At 45.0% G+C, this 19,532-nt stretch overlaps 1 protein-coding gene across 1 annotated transcript in view; it reads left to right on the top strand.

The window, feature by feature from the left end:
* MYO3B (myosin IIIB) overlaps positions 1–19,532 on the top strand; it is a 288,566-nt gene that overhangs the window by 47,539 nt on the left and 221,495 nt on the right. Inside the window, exons 7-8 of the mRNA XM_081899516.1 lie at positions 5,886–5,962; positions 17,480–17,625. Coding sequence (XP_081755642.1) covers positions 5,886–5,962; positions 17,480–17,625 — 223 coding nt within the window. The remainder of the gene's footprint in view (positions 1–5,885; positions 5,963–17,479; positions 17,626–19,532) is intronic.

Genomic DNA, 19,532 nt, shown 5'->3' with positions numbered 1-19,532 from the left:
CGCGCCGCCGGAGCACGATTTCTGTTCTCATCCTGAAGCAAAGTTCTTAACCCGAGGTAATATTTCTGGGTTAGCAGAGTCTGTAACCTGAAGCATATGTAACCAGAAGCGTCTGTAACCCGAGGCACCACTGTACTTGCAAGCGCCTAGCAGCAACTAACGCAATCAGTTCGCAATCGCCATCTTGGGACAGAAGCTATGCACACATTACTGATTAGTTTGGCTCCAATGTGCTTCCACTGCTGGTGTTTGAAGCCAGGTACACATGACACGGGTAGGACGCAGGTGGCGCTGTGGTCTAAACCACAGAGCCTCTTGGGCTTGCTAATCAGAAGGTGGGTGGTAAAAATCCCCATGATGGAGTGAGCTCCCGTTGCTCGGTCCCTGCTCCTGCCAACCTAGCAGTTCGAAAGCACATCAAAGTGCAAGTAGATAAATAGGTACCACTCTGGCGGGAAGGTAAACGGCGTTTCCGTGCGCTGCTCTGGTTCGCCAGAAGCGGCTTAGTCATGCTGGCCACATGACCCAGAAGCTGTATGCCGGCTCCCTCGGCCAGTAAAGCGAGATGAGCGTCACAATCCCAGAGTCGTCCGTGATTGGACCTAATGGTCAGGGGTCTTTTTACCTTTACCTTTTTACACGTGACATCAGCAACATTCCATCTTTACCTTGTAGCTTCTTGAGAAATACTCCTAGATGGTGCATTTGCCCTCAAACCATCTTCTATTGAATTTGAAAATGGAGGCCACACTTAAGCAGAAGTGTGTGCAGTGCAGATGTTCATTGTGCATGTGCAGAAGATAGCTTCATAGAATTTGATGGAGTTTGATGGGGTTGCAGGCAGGAGAAACAAATCGGGTAGCTGGGCAATGGTGTGTTTTCCCCCCTCTTCTTCCAACCCCTTCTATTTTTACTTCTAACATCTGGTGTAGCTTGCTCATGACTTCGTGGCATTTTTGGTTGCTCCTATAAAGGTATTGCCCATCTGGGGATTTTGCAATAAACCTCCACACTCACTCGCCCCACCCCACCCCAATTCCTGTCCAGAGCAGTGGCGTAGCGTGGGTTGTCAGCACCCGGGGCAAGGCAAGTAATTTGCGCCCCCTAACCCGTGGATTTGTGCCCCCTAACCTGTGGATTTGCGCCCCCTAACCCGTGGATTTGCGTCCCCTAACCCTAACCCCCAGATGTTGCGCCCTAGCTATCAGGACCAGTGGTCAGGGCTGATGAGAACTGCAGTAAAAAAAGAAAAGAAAAGCTGGAGACCAAAGTTTGGAAAACACTGAGCTAACAGAACAAGACAGAAAAGTAATTCACATCAGGTCAGTAGCTCAGTTGGTTAGAGTGTGGTGATGATAATGCCAAGGTTGCAGGTTCGATTCCCTGTATGGAACAGCTGCACATTCCTGCATAGTAGATGATCCTCAGGGTACCTTCCAACTCCAGATTGCTATGATTCTATGAAACCACGATCTTTTTTTTTGGGGGGGGGAAACCTTTCAGTATGTAAATGTGGCTTCTCAAAAACCACCCTACTGGGCAGCAATCGCCAAGCAGAATAAACTGCTTTATATACATCCCATTTGGCACTTCAATAAGTGCTAATTCCCTGGTACTTCCAAAGTAGCTGAATTTATTTTAAGAGCAAAGGCTCTGTGATTGCTTTGTGCAAGGAATGTGAGAGCAGATGCCTGTTTATTGCAGGGAGGTGCAGAAATTCGTTATTGATGAGTAGTTGAAACACACAGTTTTGAGGAGCCAATTGGGCAAACAACTAGCCTAAAGCAACAGCTTATTGAGTAGTCTCATTGGCATCTAAAGGGTAAGGGGTGGAAATCACATTTTATCCGATGCTGTCTTCCTGGGACAATAATTAGCACCAGCAGCTTGCTTGAGCTGCAGGAAATAACTCGTCAATGCCAAAAGAAAAGAGCACATCGGGGGAAAAAGGGAACAATATTGGTTGAGTAGCATTTTTCAATATTTTGTACTTAATCGCCATGTTGCACTCCCACAGTGGGATATAAAATCCAAAACAGAACAAGAATGGCAAACAATTGATGCTGTCAACTGGCTGTGCTTTAGTGAGAGAAGAGTTGGATGAGAGAGCCATATGTTTAGGTGGCTTTTTGTCTGATCCTTTGACATACATTTCTGACATTTCAAAAAAAAATCCTCTTGCAAAATATTTGATGGCACAAAACGTAATTTGTTTGCTAAAATGAAATCTACCTGCATTTCAAATCCATTTTGAAACTGGAGGAAACCTAAGCGCTGTCCATTCAGTCCACAGAATGGCAGAGGTACAATTTCAGATTTCAGTGTGTTTGCACTTATGCAGTGGCCAAAATTCTTACAAAGTACAGTCATACCTCGGGATAAATACGCTCCAGGTTGAGCTCTTTCGGCTTGCGCTCCACGGCGACCCGGAAGTAATGGAGCGCATTACTTCCGCGTTTCGCCATTCGCGCATGCGCAGACGGTCAAAATGAGGTCACACGCATGTGTGGAAGCGGTGAAACGCGACTCAATCCACCAGAGCCTGTCTTCATGTGCAGCGCAAGTCCCTACCTCACTGAGGGTTTGAGACCCATTGGCTACCCTCACCTGGTTTAGCCAGCCAGTGGAAGCCATTCCAGGGTGTGGCTGCTGTCGCATGCAGACAGCTTCTAGGGCAGCGGTTCTCAACCTGTGGGTCCCCAGATGTTGTTGGACTACAACTCCCATCATCCCTGAGCTCTGGCCTTGCTAGCTAGGGGTGATGGGAGTTGTAGTTCCACAACATCTGGGGACCCACAGGTTGAGAAAGGCTGTTCTAGGAGCCACAGGTGTTAGCTGAATGCAGGGTTGGGGACCAAAGATGCAAAACTACCCCAGAAGGTGTATGATGTGTCCCCCAACAGTGTACTACCCCTCCGCTAACACCCCATATAGCCTGGTTAAGTTGAAAACAGGGTGGCCCACTTCCTCCCAGCACAAAACCACCATTGAATACACCCCATTGGTTTCACACACTGAATCGTCTCTGCTTTCCCCAATGAATCCTGGGGGTTATAGTTTGGTCAAGGTGCTGAAAATTCCATTTTTGGGGTCCCCACCTTCCCCTTTGAAAACTACCATTCCCAAGGAAAGGGAAGGGCCTTTAAGTCTCGTTTAAGTCTGATGCAGACATGACTGCTGAATACCTGTTTACTCTTATATACCGTACTTGTCACTTTTGGTTGTGATCAATACATGCTATTAAGCCCAAGAGAGCCATTTTAAAATTGAATACAGATTCTAGGCGATCTACAGCAAATTACAGAAAAGGAAATTTTTGCACATGGGTGAGAACTACAGAGATCAATATTCAGTTAGTGAACAATTCTGTAAATGGTTGCCAAATTACTCCGAACTTCTCTAAGTTATCCCTCTTATAGTACATAATTTGTTCCTTGTTGGATGACTCTATAAGGTCTTCAGTTCCCAAATACAGGTGGAGATTAGGCTCCCCCAGACATCCTTTTTATTGCACATTTACCATGATTTGTGCTTACGATGCTGTTACTTGTGATTCCACTTCCAATACAAGCAATTTGAGGTGGTCAACCTGCTTCATTTCCAGTCAGTGGATATCCCCCTGAAATCCCATAACTTTCCTGCTTTTGTTGTGTTAAAGTGCCTCAGGGCAGCAATAACATGGTTGCATTGGAGGAGTACAGGCGATTTATGCAGTGGTTATGTTCCAGGCCCCTGTGTGCATAAGTGAAGTTGTGTAAAGTGGGGAGCACCCTTTAAACGCCCTCTCCACCACTCTCTCTTCAATCCATACCCAAAATGCCGTATGTAAAAAATATCCACAACTGACATTGAAGCTCTGGGGCTGGCAGGAGGCTGGGGGATAAGTGGAAAAGCAACTCCTGCTGCTGCTGCTGCACTTGAAATTGAAATTGAAATACTTTATTGTCACTTGTACAACTTGCATACAGTGAGATTACTCGAGCACCCCCCACTCAGCTCTCTTAGTCTTAATTCCCCTCATTTACTGGCACAAACCCACCAAACCCGAAAGTCAGTTGCCCTGTTGTTATCTTTTCATTCAGCAGCCTAACAGCCCACACATAGAAGCTGTTTTTTACCCTGTTGGTGAGACTAATCATGCTTCTGTATCTTCTGCCTGAGGGCAGGAGATCAAGAAAGTGCCGGCCAGGGTGTGAATCTTCCCTGAGAATTTTCCTCACTCTCCTCAGGCAACGTTCTTCCGCTATGTCATCCAGCGAATTCATGGGACAGCCCGTAATATTTTGTGCTGTATTCACCACCCTCTGTAGGCACTTCCTATCAGTTGATGTCAAACCAGCGTACCACACTGTGATGCAGTATGAAAGGACACTTTCTATTGTGGACGGTAGAAGGAGATCATCAAATGTTGATTGGCATCGTTCTTTCACAATACTCTGAGGAGATGGAGTCTCTGTTGGGCTTTCTTAACCACTTGGGTTGTATTGATTTTTCAAGTAAGGTCTTCACTGAGATAAACTCCTAGGAATTTAAAGGAAGAGACTCTCTCCACACAGCCCTGCAGATCAGCTGTTAGGCAGGGAGACTGAGCAGTGTAAATAAAGCCACAATGAGCCTCCAGGTTGCTTCAGGGTTCCCTCACTGATGTCGTCTTCAGGCTCCAAGAAGAGTGCACTCGCAAGACATGATCTCTCTCCTGCCATTTCCGGGTTTGAATGGAATGATTTTCTGGCACCATGCGTATACAGTGGTACCTCAGGTTAAGAACTTAATTCGTTCTGGAGGTCCATTCTTAACCTGAAACTGTTCTTAACCTGAGGTACCACTTTAGCTAATGGGGCCTCACGCTGCCGCCGCGCCACTGCCACGCAATTTCTGTTCTCATCCTGAAGCAAAGTTCTTAACCTGAGGTACTATTTCTGGGTTAGTGGAGTCTGTAACCTGAAGCGTCTGTAACCCGAGGTACCACTGTACATGGTTGTGCATGAGTCGATCACACATTGGGGGGATGCCTATATTGCAGATCAAACTGAAGGGTAATAAATCCATCACTAATGCACTATGAATGTGTCAATAAAAGGTTTCAGTATACATCTGCAATAAGACACCAGTCTAGAGGGACCCATCGTGATTTCCACAGCTGCAATATAATGTAAAAAGGGAGCGGGTGGCGCTGTGGTCTAAACCACTGAGCCTCTTGGAGTTGCTGATCAGAAGGTCGGTGGTTCAAATCCGCACGACAGAGTGAGCACCCGTTGCTCTGTCCCAGCTCCTGCCAACCTAGCAGTTCGAAAGCACACCAGTGCAAGTAGATAAATAGACACTGTTGCGGTGGGAAGGTAAACGGCATTTCCTTGCGCTCTGGTTTTTGTCACGGTGTCCTGTTACGCCAGAAGCGGTTTAGTCATGCTGGCCACATGACCCAAAAAGCTGTCTGTGGACAAACGCCGGCTCCCTCGGCTTGAAAGTGAGATGAGTGCCACAACCTCATAGTCGCCTTTGACTGGACTTAACCATCCAGGGGTCCTTTACCTTTACCTTTATATATATATGGTGTACTTTGTGCCAAATGATCTGCCAATCTCAAATGCAATTTGGTTGACATCTGTCCAAATGGCAGAGATGCGCCACCATAGAAGGTGATTGATTCTATTCAAACAGAAGCCTCAATTGATTCTGGGAATGACATCTTGGCTAGGCAATTCCAAAATCCACCGAATTTAGAATTGCCTGACTTGCATAAAGTCACCCCTTAGTGGGGGGAATTGTGTAAATCTATTGACCTTGATTGCCCTCTTTGGCATTGTGTTGAAAGGGCAATAAGGATCAGTTTTCAAAAAGGAATGCCGTTGTGCCAATATTTGGAATGCATTTTATCATTACAGGTGTTTCTGCACAGCTTACCAGCACGAGACTGAGGAGAAACACATCAGTTGGAACCCCATTTTGGATGGCTCCTGAGGTGAGCTAGAGTTTGCTTATCGTGTGTACGCTTATTTCTATTAAATTGCTGCTTTGAACTGGTTTTTTTAAACTGCTAATTTCATTATCGTGTTATTTGTTCTTTTGGTGTGTGTGTTTTTGACAATCAAGTAGAACACAAGTTATATTAAATACAAAAATAAAAAGCCAGTTTTAAGATTTCAGGGCTTTGAGATATATGTGATCTGAATTCTCAAACCCCCTTCATATATAGGATACTAGCCATCCATCTTTAAGAATAAGCCGAGTAAGAAGATTGGGACTTAGCTGAGGTGACCGAAGTTATGTGCCAAAAACAGGGCAGCAAAGTTTGAACCCACATCTATGGTGAATGGCAGTTTCCCACTGAATCTGCTTTACACCCAACCTGATTCTATAGCAGGTCATCAGAGGAATTTGTTAAATGCTACAGGTTCTCTAGGGATGCGGGTGGCTCTGTGGGTTAAACCTTCTGCTGATCAGAAGGTTGGCGGTTTGAATCCCCGCGATGGGGTGAGCTCCCGTTGCTTGGTCCCTACTCCTGCCAACCTAGCAGTTTAAAAGCACGTCAAAGTACAAGTAGATAAATAGGTACCACTCCAGCGGGAAGGTAAACGGCGTTTCCGTGCGCTGCTCTGGTTTGCCAGAAGCAGCTTAGTCATGCTGGCCACATGACCCGGAAGCTGTACGCTGGCTCCCTCGGCCAATAAAGCGAGATGAGTGCCGCAACCCCAGAGTCGGTCACAACTGGACCTAATGGTTAGGGGTCCCTTTCCCTTTCCCTTTACAGTTTCTCTAATCTGGCAACACTCCCTCCAACAGTGAACTCATATGATGAGTGTCATGAATGTGTCAGTGTCACGGCAATAGAGTCAGATCCCCCCCCTTTAGGGGAGGAGGTCAGGAATTCAGATTAGGAGAAAGAAAACTGCAGCTGAAGTACCTGGTCCAGAGTGTTCTATTGTTCCAGTACATCTCTAGCCTTAGGAAGTCACATTGTAGAGCCAGTGTGGTGCAGTGGTTAAGAGCAGTGGACTCGTAATCTGGTGAATTGGGTTTGCTTCCCCGCTCCTCCACATGCAGCTGCTGGGTGACCTTGGGCTAGTCCCACTTCTCTGAAGTCTCTCAGCCCCACTCACCTCACAGAGTGTTTGTTGTGGGGGAGGAAGGGAAAGGAGAATGTTAGCCGCTTTGGGACTCCTTTGGGTAGTGATATAGCGGGATATCAAATCCAAACTCTTCTTCTTCCTCTGACTCTTAAGACTCAGAGCCCAAGGAGAGCCACATTTTTACCTCCTCCATTGGGTCGATGGCTGCTAAAGTAGACTTGTCCCCTTTAAATCCAGAAGTACCACTCATGCAAGATAGAGCTAGCTACTGAAATGATGCAGAACACCTTTTTAAGGGTCAGTCTGAGGGTGACTGCTGCTGAAACAACATTTGAGCATTGCTCTTGCGGAGCCATGCATGGAGCTGTCCAGGGTGCCACTGAAGACTTGCATCGCCTCCATCCTTCTGAGCCTGTCACTCAACACAGAACAAAGTGGGCTATTCTGTAAGAGGAGGATGGTGAGAGATGCACCTGGTCCCTTTAAAACATTTAGACCCAGAATAAATGCGACACCAGGGCCTATGCAATGTTCAACACAAGTAGCACCTCATTTTAAACACCACACAAACAACCTCTGCCTGGTCAGTCATCCTACATGCGCTGCACACTTCTTTGAATTTTCCAGTGCACTTCTCGGCTCAAAAACATGTATTAAAATGAATATTTTGGGTGGCAATGCAATGCATGAATATTTAAGGGGAAATGCATAGGGAATTGATATTTTGGGGAAAACATACAGAAATGAATATGAAATGTATACTATTGTGAATGTAAAGGGTTTTTGGTTTGTTTTTTTTTGGAGTTTTGTTAAAAAGAAAAAAAAGTTCCCACAAAATTGGATGGAATCAATATGTCAAGAGGGAAAAGGACCAGAGATGGACTGATCCCCTTGTACTTGTTTGAAACAAGGACCTATTTACATATAACACTGTCCTGAAAGACCTACATTGGTTCCAGTACGTTTCCGAGCACAATTCAATGTTGGTGCTGACCTTTACAGCCCTCAATGGCCTCAGCCCAGTATACCTGAAAGAGCATTGCCACCTCCATCATTCAGCCCGGACATTGAGTTCCAGCTCCGAGGGCCTTCTGGCGGTTCCCTCACTGTGAGAAGTGAGGTTACAGGGAACCAGGCGGAGGGCCTTCTTGGTAGTGGCGCCCGCCCTGTGGAACGCCCTCCCATCAGATGTCAAGGAAATAAACAACTACCTGACTTTCAGAAGACATCTGAAGGCAGCCCTGTTTAGGGAAGTTTATAATGTTTTATGTTTTATCGTGTTTTTCATATTCTGTTGGGAGCTGCCAGTGACTGGGGAAACCCAGCCAGATGGGCAGTGTGTATATAATTTATTATTATTATTGTTATTAATTTTTTATTATTATTTACTTGTTAGCGCTCCACCGATGTGCACAGGGGTCAAGAATGCCACCCCTGTGTGAAACACTCATTGCCTGTACACGAGAAGCAATAAATGAGTGAGCAGCAAATGTCCGAATGCATTTTAAAACAACTTTTTATTTTTAAGGCGGATCTTTCGAGATTTCAAAAATAACGTTCTTACTGAAAAACAATGTAATCTTCAATGGCATTCTAGAAATGTCCTGTTGAACCAGCCTTCCCAGCTAGAAGCTCCGGCTGCTGCTTTAAAGCAAAACTTCTTATCTAATCAAAACATATTTCTTTTGATGGATCTATTTAAATGATAACTTTCAATATCCATCTTACGTTCAAAATGACGCTGCAACTGGAATGTGCCGGGCAGCTTTAATTAAAAGGCTTTAAATACCTTTCAATGAAAAAAAGCAAATGCCTAGCAAAAGTGGCAGGATTCTACGTACAGTAATTGGAAACAGCAAGCTCGGTTTTATAATTCACTGGAAATAAACATCACGCCAAATGCATACAAACAGTCTAAAAAGGGGCCTTGCTTGCCTTTTCCCTTTTCTCCCCTCCAGCATCTCCTATTTGCTGTTCAGTGGCCCGCATCACAGGGCTCAAGGTCAGTCGCAGCTTAATAGCTTGAGGTTTCTTTACTTCCTATTTAGCTAACATTAGCTTCCCTGATCCGGACGGACGTTTTGTTCTCTGCCCGAGTACCATTTAAATAAGAGGGAGAAAAAGAAGAAGAAGAAGAGTTTGGATTTGATATCCCGCCTTTCACTCCCCTCTAAGTGGCTAACATTTTCCTTTCCCTTCCTCCCCACAACAAACACTCTGTGAAGTGAGTGGGGCTGAGAGACTTCAGAGAAGTGTGGCTGGACCAAGGTCACCCAGCAGCTACATGTGGAGGAGCGGAGGCTCGAACCCAGTTCCCCAGATTACAAGACTACCACTCTTAACCACTACACCACACTGGCTCTCAAGAGTTTATGTCGGCCAAATTCTAAGGGAAAGATGCACATTTAGACAAATAAAGTACAAAATCCATTTGGTTTTTTGATGCCTCAAAGGCATCTGAAAGTCATTGTGCACATGCAGATTGCTGGAATGGGGGAAGACAGTTTCTCTGCAGTAAGGAAAGAATGTATACATGTCCCATTTATAACACAGAAGGCAAATTTAATGCTTATTAGGCAGTGTCTCGCTGTAACTGTAATTTTGCAGATTCACTCCTCTCCCAGTTTGCTGGTACTTTTGCAGAACGGAGTCATGTTTGGTTTGGGAAGTGGGTGGCATTGCTTCAGATAAACCATTGTTTGTATAAGAGCCCCTGAGAGAAAGGGGAGAGGACTCGCATACCCTCCAACATTTCTCCGATGAAAACAGGGACATCCCATTCCATAATGATAATTTTACTATTTATACCCCACACATCTTATTTGGTTGCCCCAGAATTCTGGGCAGCTTCCAAAATATATGAAAACATAATAAAACATCAAACATAAAAAACCCTTCCCTTTAAAGGACTGCCTTCAGACGGCTTGGGGGTTGGATAACTCCATACCCTCCAACTTTTCTCCAATGAAAATAGGGACGTCTAATTCTGATCTTCATAGCTCACTTTTCGGTGTGAATTGCCTGAAGCGGATAGCTCTGGAGAGCTCAGTTGGTTAGAGCAGGAGTCAGCAAACTTTTTCAGCAGGGGGCCGGTCCACTGTCCCTCAGACCTTGGGGGGGGGGGCGGGCGGACTGTATTTTGGAAAAAAAAATGAACGAATTCCTATGCCCCACAAGTAACCCAGAGGTGCATTTTAAATAAAAGCACACATTTTACTAATGTAAAAACATCAGGCAGGCCCCACAAATAACCCAGAGATGCATTTTAAATAAAAGGACACGTTCTACTCATGTAAAAACACGCTGATTCCCGGACCAGCCGTGGTCCGGATTTAGAAGGTGATTGGGCCAGATCCGGCCCCCGGGCCTTAGGCTGCCTACCCATGGGTTAGAGCAGTGTTTCCCAACCTTGTGCCTCCAGCTGTTTTTGGACTACAATTCCCATCATCCTTTGCCACTGGTCTTGCTAGTCAGGGATGATGGGAGTTGTAGTTCAAAAACAGCTGGAGGCACAAGGTTGGGAAACACTGGGTTAGAGCATGGTGCTGATAACCCCAAGGTTGCAGGCTTTTAGACTAAATGATCCAAAGGGTCCCTTCCAATTCTACATGATTCTACTTCATTAGCAAATTACTATGGATCCTTTGATTAACTATAGATAAAACTGTCTGGTTTCTTTTCAGGGCTGGGGATGTGTTTTAATGATTGGACAGCCTCCATAGATACTGTTTTGCTGCCTTATAACCGAACCGATGACTATTTTTTTATATATATTTCAAAATGGGAGGGCTAAAAATGAAAGGCAATTGATTTTGCTATGCCTAGCAAAATTGGCTGTGACTTCCTTCAGAGTTACTGTCTCTCATTTACATGATTTCAGTGAAGTGACAATATTGGGAACAGATGTTTTTGGAAAGAGGGTGAAGAAATTTCAAAAGCTTGAAATGTGTTAAGCTTCCTGCCATAGAGTTGCCCCTTGCATTTTGACAGTCTCTGTTAATGGTAAATGCCAGGATATGACGGGTTTTTATTCAGGATGTAAACGCTGAGTCATCATTCTGGGAGGACGCCTCACAATCAAATAAATTATATATATTTAAAAATAAAAGCTATATCTGTCATTTCCTCCTTTAAATTTTGCCCAGGCATAACTCATAATGGCAAACATTAACCATTTTGTGTGCAGTTTTACTTCACCATATCTTCTTCAGCCTGTTCTCTAATGATTTTGAGTTATTCTCTCTATGCAACTTATTGCTCTCTCTAAACAGTTCCTAAACTTCCATAGCATATGGCAGTGGATGAAAATTTGGGGAACCTAGGAAGCAGAAAGATATAAGAAATAGGACTTCTCATATTTATTACATGGGTTCTGTGGCACACTGGAAGAAAATTCCAGAATCTGTATTTTCACAATTCTATATGTTACAAAAAAGTGTGCAACGTGTTTGAGTTCTCCATAATTCTCCATCAGGTTAGAAGGGAAAGAAAATGGAGATGGCGGCTGGTTGATGCAGGAATTGTTAGAATTCCTGATCTATGATTGCAGTCATGGGATTGTTGTCTTTCACATGACGGTATATGTTTTGACTCCACAGTAGGAAGTGACGGAGACAGGATGTTTATATTACTGTGTTCCGTGAAGTGGGACTATTGTCCTTTGTTTTTTTCTCTTTGCTGTCTGATGCTAGAGAGAGAGGGAGCCATGTTGCAGTGCTCTGTGTTTATATGTAAATAAAGTAGATTAGCCAAAATGCTGAGTTGCTGAGGTCTGTCACGCAAGATGCTAAGACTCTGCAGATCCCTAAGTGTGCTGGTGTCGGTTGGCATCAGTCGCTGTGATGTTCGGACTGAAGGGATTGACCAGGACTGAAGGAACATGCCAGTCGGGCATGTGTCTCTGCCAGGGTCCTACTCATGTATAGGCTGAACTGTTGACAGGAATCATGAGGAGAGTCTGCTTTTAATCATGATTTTAGGAGGGCTTCTCATCTTCCCATCTTCCCCACCTGTCAGGGAACTGCCATCGGAGCCAGAGGCGGAGGGAAGGCTCCAGAGGGATGCCGGAGAGGGTCCCAGTAGGGAGAGAGGCAGCCCATCTGCTGGGGAAGGAAATCAGCGTAGCACCAGTGGAGAAGGGGGGCAGAAGGGGGAATCGGCGAGGGGGCTCCAGGACTCCTCGCCGGAGACCAGCGGGGAGAGCACGGGTCCTCCGCTGCCCACACCCTCCCTGCGCAGAGGACTTCCACGCAGGGAGAGTAGGAGGAGACTAGGCGTCAAAGAACTTCTTTGCTGGAAGAAGTTCAAGAAACACCCACTGACGGATTCTGCCAGCGACTGAGACAGCCACGGGTGAGAGGCTGTCCAGACAGAAAGGGTTCACCCAGGTAACCTAGCCAGGAGTGGCGACAACTTATGCACGAGCAACCCCTAGAACCATTACACCACCATAGGTCATGCTGCCTGGGGCTGATGGCTGGGTGCTTTACAGATTCTTAGAACTGCTAGGATGGAAGGAGAAGCATATGGTTTAGGACAGGTGAGTTTCTCTATTTCTCGTCTTTAGTTCAATTCTCTACAGTTCTGCATCAGTTTCTGATTTCCTTTTAAAATTCCTCATGAAAATTCCTCAACGTATTTTTGTACCATTTTCACTAATGCGGGCATTTAAATGCACACTTTAGTATATCCGTTTTTGTACACATTGGATGGTATTCTACCAAGCTTTACTCCGAATAGACCCAGTAAAATCAATGGACATGAGTATGGTAGAGTCATTAATTTCCATGGATCTACTCTAAGTAAAACTTAGTTGCACACTGCCCATCACTTGGCTGAACAACTGCATTGCAAAATTCTGTGTGAATGTCAAAGGATGGCTGTACTGTACAGTGGTACCTCAGGTTACAGACGCTTCAGGTTACAAACTCCGCTAACCCAGAAATAGTACCTCAGGTTAAGAACTTTGCTTCAGGATGAGAACAGAAATCACGCGGTGGCAGTGGGAGGCCCCATTAGCTGAAGTGGTGCTTCAGGTTAAGAACAGTTTCAGGTTAAGAACGGACCTCCAGAACGAATTAAGTAATTAACCTGAGATACCACTGTATTTCAATCCACATATTTTTTGGGAAAGTGCAAACTAGATGAGTTTGCTTTTAAATGAAAACTGGATCATTCCCCCCCCCCCCATCCTTGCATATCGTGTCCATTTCTAAAAACATAAAATCCGGCTGCTATTTCCCAGCTCTGTATTCTTCCGTAGATGAAACATACCTTGTTTAAAGCTTTTTCTTGAACTGGAAGAAGAGCTATATCAGGGGTCAGCAACCTTTTTCAGCTGTGGGCTGGTCTACTGTCCCTCACACCATGTGGTGTGCCAGACTATATTTTGAAGGGGGAAAAAATGAACAAATTCCTATGCCCCACAAATAACCCAGAGATGCATTTTAAATAAAAGCACACATTCTACACATGTCAAAACACGCTGATTCCTGGACTGTCCGCGGACCGGATTGAGAAGGCGATTGGGCCTCATCCGGCCCCTGGGCCTTATGTTGCCTACCCCTGAGCTATATGTTGAGTTACCGTGGAGCAGACTGTCCTCTTAAGCAAGCCTCGTGTTTGTACCTGATTTTTCTGGTTAGAAAAGAGAGCAGCAATATATTTCCATGCCTATTATCCTTACATTTTCTCGTAGCTCCTGTGTATTTGAATACAGAGCATTTTATGTATATTCAAATAGTTGTATGGCAAATGGAAAGCAAGAGTGTGATTGGATTGAGAGCCAAATGAGGCTGATTTATTTTAGCTCAGATACACCCGCCATTTAAACGCCATTCATTCCTATTGCCAGTCTGCTGACTGAAAGAGCATTGCTCCAGCTCTTAAAATATAAAATGCGATGTAAACCACTCTGTCTTACATCAGTCAATCCCCCACTACCATCATTCAACACACACACACACATACTTGCTGTCATGATCCATGCAAGTTAGAAATCTGAAGATAGTCTCCCTAGCACAGAATCCATATAAGAAGAAGAGGAGGAGTTTGGATTTGATATCCTGCTTTATCACTACCCGAAGGAGTCTCAAAGCGGCTAACATTCTCCTTTCCCTTCCTCCCCCACAACAAACACTCTGTGAGGTGAGTGGGGCTGAGAGACTTCAGAGAAATGTGACTTAGCCCAAGGTCACCCAGCAGCTGCATGTGGAGGAGCGGGGAAGCGAACCCAGTTCACCAGATTACGAGTCCACCGCTCTTAACCACTACACCACAGTGGCTCTCTATAGAACATACAAAACCGAGTTGCATGCATGTATAATATGTATAGCATCTTGCCTTGGTGCTGTAAATTAAATTAAACCGTGTCGTAACATTACAAAAATTGGACGGTGAATTTTGCTCTCCTTGGAGCAAGGGTAACTAGATTGTGCCATATTCAGGGTTTTGAATGTGTGTACACTGATCCATTTTTCAGCATAATGCCGGCATACCTCATAAGCTGCTTAGCTAGTAACATCACCAGCTTTCCCCCCAGGAGGCTCAGACCTTTTAAACTCCAGCTTCTTCCCAGCTTGGTGGGTCAGCGGTGCTAATTGTCCAGTTCAGGTCTCCAGCTAGTCTCGCGCCACAGCCATAATCATGCCGTGTTATACATTGTATGCCTGCGGCTATGTTTTTTTGAATGCATGTGTTGTGTATTCTGAGGAGAGGAGAGGAGGAGGAGGCGGGTGGATAGTTTTGCAGTGTAGAATCCAGTAATACTTTTTAAAGGAGTCGCTGAGCAAACCTGTATTCTCTGTGCTTCCTTGTTGTTTTTTGAATCATGCAAAACATATAGACCCTCTTGAACCATGTGTCTACATTTGGCCGGTTTCTCATAGTTTTGTGTCAATTTAAATGCTAATTTTCTATGACAGTCAGTCATCAGTCTATGAAAGCCAGACATATCGTTGGAATAGGAGTAGAGTAACATATGCGGGTGGCGCTGTAGTCTAAACCACTGAGCCTCTTGGGCTTGCTGATCAGAAGGTCGGTAGTTTGAATCCCCGTGATGGGGTGAGTTCAGGTTGCTCTTTCCCAGCTTCTGCCAAAAAGCATGCCAGTGCAAGTAGATAAATAGGTACCGCTCCGGTGGGAAGGTAAACTGCGTTTCCATGCACTCTGGTTTCCGTCATGGTGTTCTGTTGCACCAGAAGCAGTTTAGTTGTGCTGACCACATGACCTAGAAAGCCGTCTGTGTACAAACTCCGGCTCCATTGGCCTGAAAAGCGAGATGGGTGCCTTAACCCCATAGTCGCCTTTGACTGGACTTAACCGTCCAGGGGTAGTTTACCTTTTTTTCTTTTTTTTAGAGTAACATAGTGGCTGGGGCAACCCAGTCAGATGAGTGGCATATAAATATATCATCATAATCATCACCATTATCCTTTCCAAATAAACATATAGAATTTTTGTGGATTTGGGTTCTCTCTCTCTCTCTCTCTCTCTCTCTCTCTCTCTCTCTCTCGGCATTGCCACATACTGAAAGTGGTATCTAAAGTGGGGTGGGGGTGGGGGGTGGATAACCTGTGCCCAAGCTGGTAGGATTCCCATGGATTCTGGGCGTGAAACTGGTTCTATCAGTGACGGGGACCCAGATGTTGTTAGAACTATGACCCCATCTTCCCTTGACTACTGGGAAAGATGGGTCTTCAGCTGACAGATGTTGGAGTTCAACATCAGCTTAGCCACATGCTCCCCATCACTAGTCATGTTGGTTTCTGCTTTTCTTTCATTTCCCTTGAAAGGACCCTGAAACCCTATGGCACTTATGGCTTCTACCTAGCCACAATTTGCAGCCACCTCAAACTTAACTTAAAAACAGAGACATCACCTTGCTGACAAAGGTCTGTATAGTTAAAGCCATGGTTTTCCCAGTAGTGATGTATGGAGACTCTTGAGAGTCTCATGGACTGCAAGAAGATCAAACCGATCCATTCTGAAGGAAATCAAACCTGAGTGCTCTCTGGAAGGACAGATCCTGAAGCTGAGACTCCAATACTTTGGTCACTTCACGAGAAGAGAAGATGCCCTGGAAAATACCCTGATGTTGGGAAAGATGGAGGGCACAAGGGGAAGTGGACGACAGAGGATGAGATGGTTGGACAGTGTTCTTGAAGCTACGAACATGAGTTTGACCAAACTGCGGGAGGCTGTGGAAGACAGGAATGCCTGGCGTGCTCTGGTCCATGGGGTCATGAAGAGTCGGACATGACTAAACGACTAAACAAACAAAAACCAAAAACTTAACCTCTGGTGTTAATGCTTGGGGAGAAGTTCTTTCTGTATGTATCTTCCCATTCCCTTAGAGGTAAGACAGTTGGATCATGGTTTCATCATGGCGGCACCTTCTCCTCCAGCTTTCACTAACCTGGTTCCCTCCAGATGTGGCAGGACTACCTCCAGTGATCAGGGATGATGGGAGCTGTAACCCAGTAACATCTGGGGGGTAACAAGCTTGGGGAAGGCTGATCTATACTATGGAATAGGTTTTCTAGCTTGGTTTCTTTGGCACTTAATTTGCTGAGCTGTCCACTGAGATCTCTTTCTCTGGTCAGTCTTTACAGGAGAGAGACTGCTGGAACGATCAGGGACAAACTATTCCACCTGCCTTGTTCCATCCCCTGTGCCTTTAAAAGGAGGAGCTGCTTTTTAAGTACTTATTCTTGCTCTCTGTTAATATTTTTGTGGGGAATAAACCGTTGCCTTTTTGTCAGGAAAATGTGAATATTAATAATTTGAAATGCTGAGATTTGATCCACATGTAAAGCTGCATTGGGATTCCATGATGGTGGGATGTAAATGTGGAAGAATAAATGAGCAAAATGCAATAATTCCTGCAGGAAGACTACATTTCCCCTTTAGATGCCCATGCTTTCTTTCTCGCTCTGCAAATGTATGCACTAAAGAGGATAAAAAAGCAACATTGTTTTCAAAAGGAAATGTTGCCAGAGGATTTCAAAGACTGTAATTATTTTGGAATAATTAGCATCCGATGGCAAGAATTAATTTTTTTTGTGCATTCTGTGGCCACCGTTAAAAATTAAGAACACTTGCACCCTGAATTTATGCAGAAAATTCAAACGGGTGTGTCTGTCAATGGCAGACTTGAATCGGAATTGGTAACTAAGGTTACATTCACACCAAATACTTAAAGCAGAATCCCCCCTGCCCCCCCCAAAAAAAGAATTCTGGAAACTGTAGTTTAGTGCTCATAAATCTACAGATCCCAGGATTCTTTGCGGGGAAGCAATGTGTTTTAAATGTTTGGTGTGGATGTAGACTAAATGGAGTGCATTTGTATGCCCTGCTTGGACAATAGGGCAATTGTTAACTCTGATGGTGTCTTCCTTTGTATTTGATAGGTCATTGCTTGTGAACAGCAGTATGACTACTCCTATGATGCTCGCTGCGACGTTTGGTCTCTTGGGATCACAGCCATTGAACTGGGTGACGGGGACCCGCCTTTATTCGACATGCATCCTGTGAAAACACTTTTCAAGATCCCAAGGTATGGCACTAGGTGGCTCTCTTAGCTTGCTAGATTGCCATTCCTCACGCAGACAGCAGCATTTCAACAGGGAAATGCAACTGTGAAATTTGGTACATCATTGCATCGTAAGTTAACCCTGATTAAGAAATGCTACTATTAAGACATTTAAAGCCCTAAACGGCCTCGGCCCAGTATACCTGAAGGAGCGTCTCCACCCCCATCGTTCTGCCCAGACACTGAGGTCCAGCTCCAAGGGCCTTCTGACGGTTCCCTCACTGCGAGAAGTGAGGTTACAGGGAACCAGGCAGAGGGCCTTCTCGGTAGTGTTGCCCACCCTGTGGAACCCTCTCATCCGATATCAAGCAAATAAACAACTATCTGACTTTGAGAAGACATCTCAAGGCAGCCCTGTTTAGGGAAGCTTTTAAGGTCTGATGAATTATTGTATTTTAATATTTTGCTGGAAGCCACCCAGAGTAGCTGGGGAAACCCATCCAGATGGGTGGGGTATAAATAATAAATTGTTGTTGTTGTTGTTGTTAGATTCTTGCTTGCCCTGATCTACATGCAAGTAGTGCATTCTCCCAGAATAAGAACATATAATATTTCCATAGGGTTGTTTTTTTAAATAAAGCTTTCTCTCTATTTCTCTATGTAATAAAAATGTAAGGTTGTCATCACACCACTGAAGGATTTCTAGTGCCAGATCACAATCCTGGATTTGCAGGGCAGGGAAGCAAAAGTGAAGGCAGTGGCCTGTAATATGGGAGCAAGAAGGGAGGGACACTGAGCGGGGGAAAGAGGTGATTTTAATAAACAGCGGGTTTCAATAAAGCAGGGATGGAGGAAACTGAAAGGGAAATTGTGCTTTGGGCAGATGTTTGAGTACAGGGAGTTGGGAGTAGCTGTGTTTCAGTGTCTCTCCCTTCTTACTGCACTTAAACTTTTCCTCCTTCCATTTCTCAGCAGCCTCTTGTGAGAATGGTAAAGAACACGGAGTCCTCAAATATTCCATGGTATCTTCCTACAATCATGCATTTCACTCCTGGTACCAAGTGTTGTTTTCAATATGACATTCCAGATGCAGTGTGGCAATTTAGAATAGATACTTGATTAACAAGTAAGGTAAAGGTAAAGGGACTCCTGACCATTAGGTCCAGTCGAGGACGACTCTGGGGTTGTGGCACTCATCTCACTTTACTGGCTGAGGGAGCCGGCATACAGCTTCTGGGTCATGTGGCCAGCATGACTAAGCCGCTTCTGGTGAACCAGAGCAGCACACGGAAACACTGTTTACCTTCCCGCTGGAGTGGTACCTATTTATCTATTTGCACTTTGACGTGCTTTCGAACTGCTAGGTTGGCAGGAGCTGGGACCGAGCAACAGGAGCTCACCCCATCACGGGGATTCGAACCACTGACCTTCTGATCGGCAAGTCCTAGGCTCTGTGGTTTAACCCACAGTGCCCCCCAGATATGTACAGCATTGATGGGCTGAGCTGAACCTTCTCTGACTGAACAGGGTATCTGACAGGCTGGCTCTTAGCATCCCATTCATCTTAAAGAGACAATAGCGTATATTATCCTGAAGTTTTTGCGCTGCAGGGAGAGGAGGCATAGAAATGGCTTTAGAAACAGGAATGGGACAATGAAGCTTAGTAGTTTGAAGGGGAAGCCCTAGGAGGTCAATGTGGGGGGAATGGCAGTGGCATTGGTGAACAGGCGCACAGCCCCTAGTAAAGAATACATAGCATGCCACAGAATGTTTAAGATGAGCTCATACTGCATATACCATTTGTTTCCAAAGAAGTAAAGGCCGCTACCAAAAATAAACAGCACATTACAAGGTTATTTTGATGGGGGAAAGGTCTTGTGTTATTATGCAGCAAAGGCAATTTTGAAACTGTTATGTGTGCCAGATCAGTT

The sequence above is a fragment of the Podarcis melisellensis genome, assembly GCF_964234715.1.
Source record: "Podarcis melisellensis genome assembly, chromosome: 1".
In the NCBI taxonomy this organism is placed as follows: domain Eukaryota; kingdom Metazoa; phylum Chordata; class Lepidosauria; order Squamata; family Lacertidae; genus Podarcis; species Podarcis melisellensis.
The sequence above is the reverse complement of the archived record's forward strand: the minus strand, read 5'-3'. Positions and strand labels throughout refer to the sequence as shown.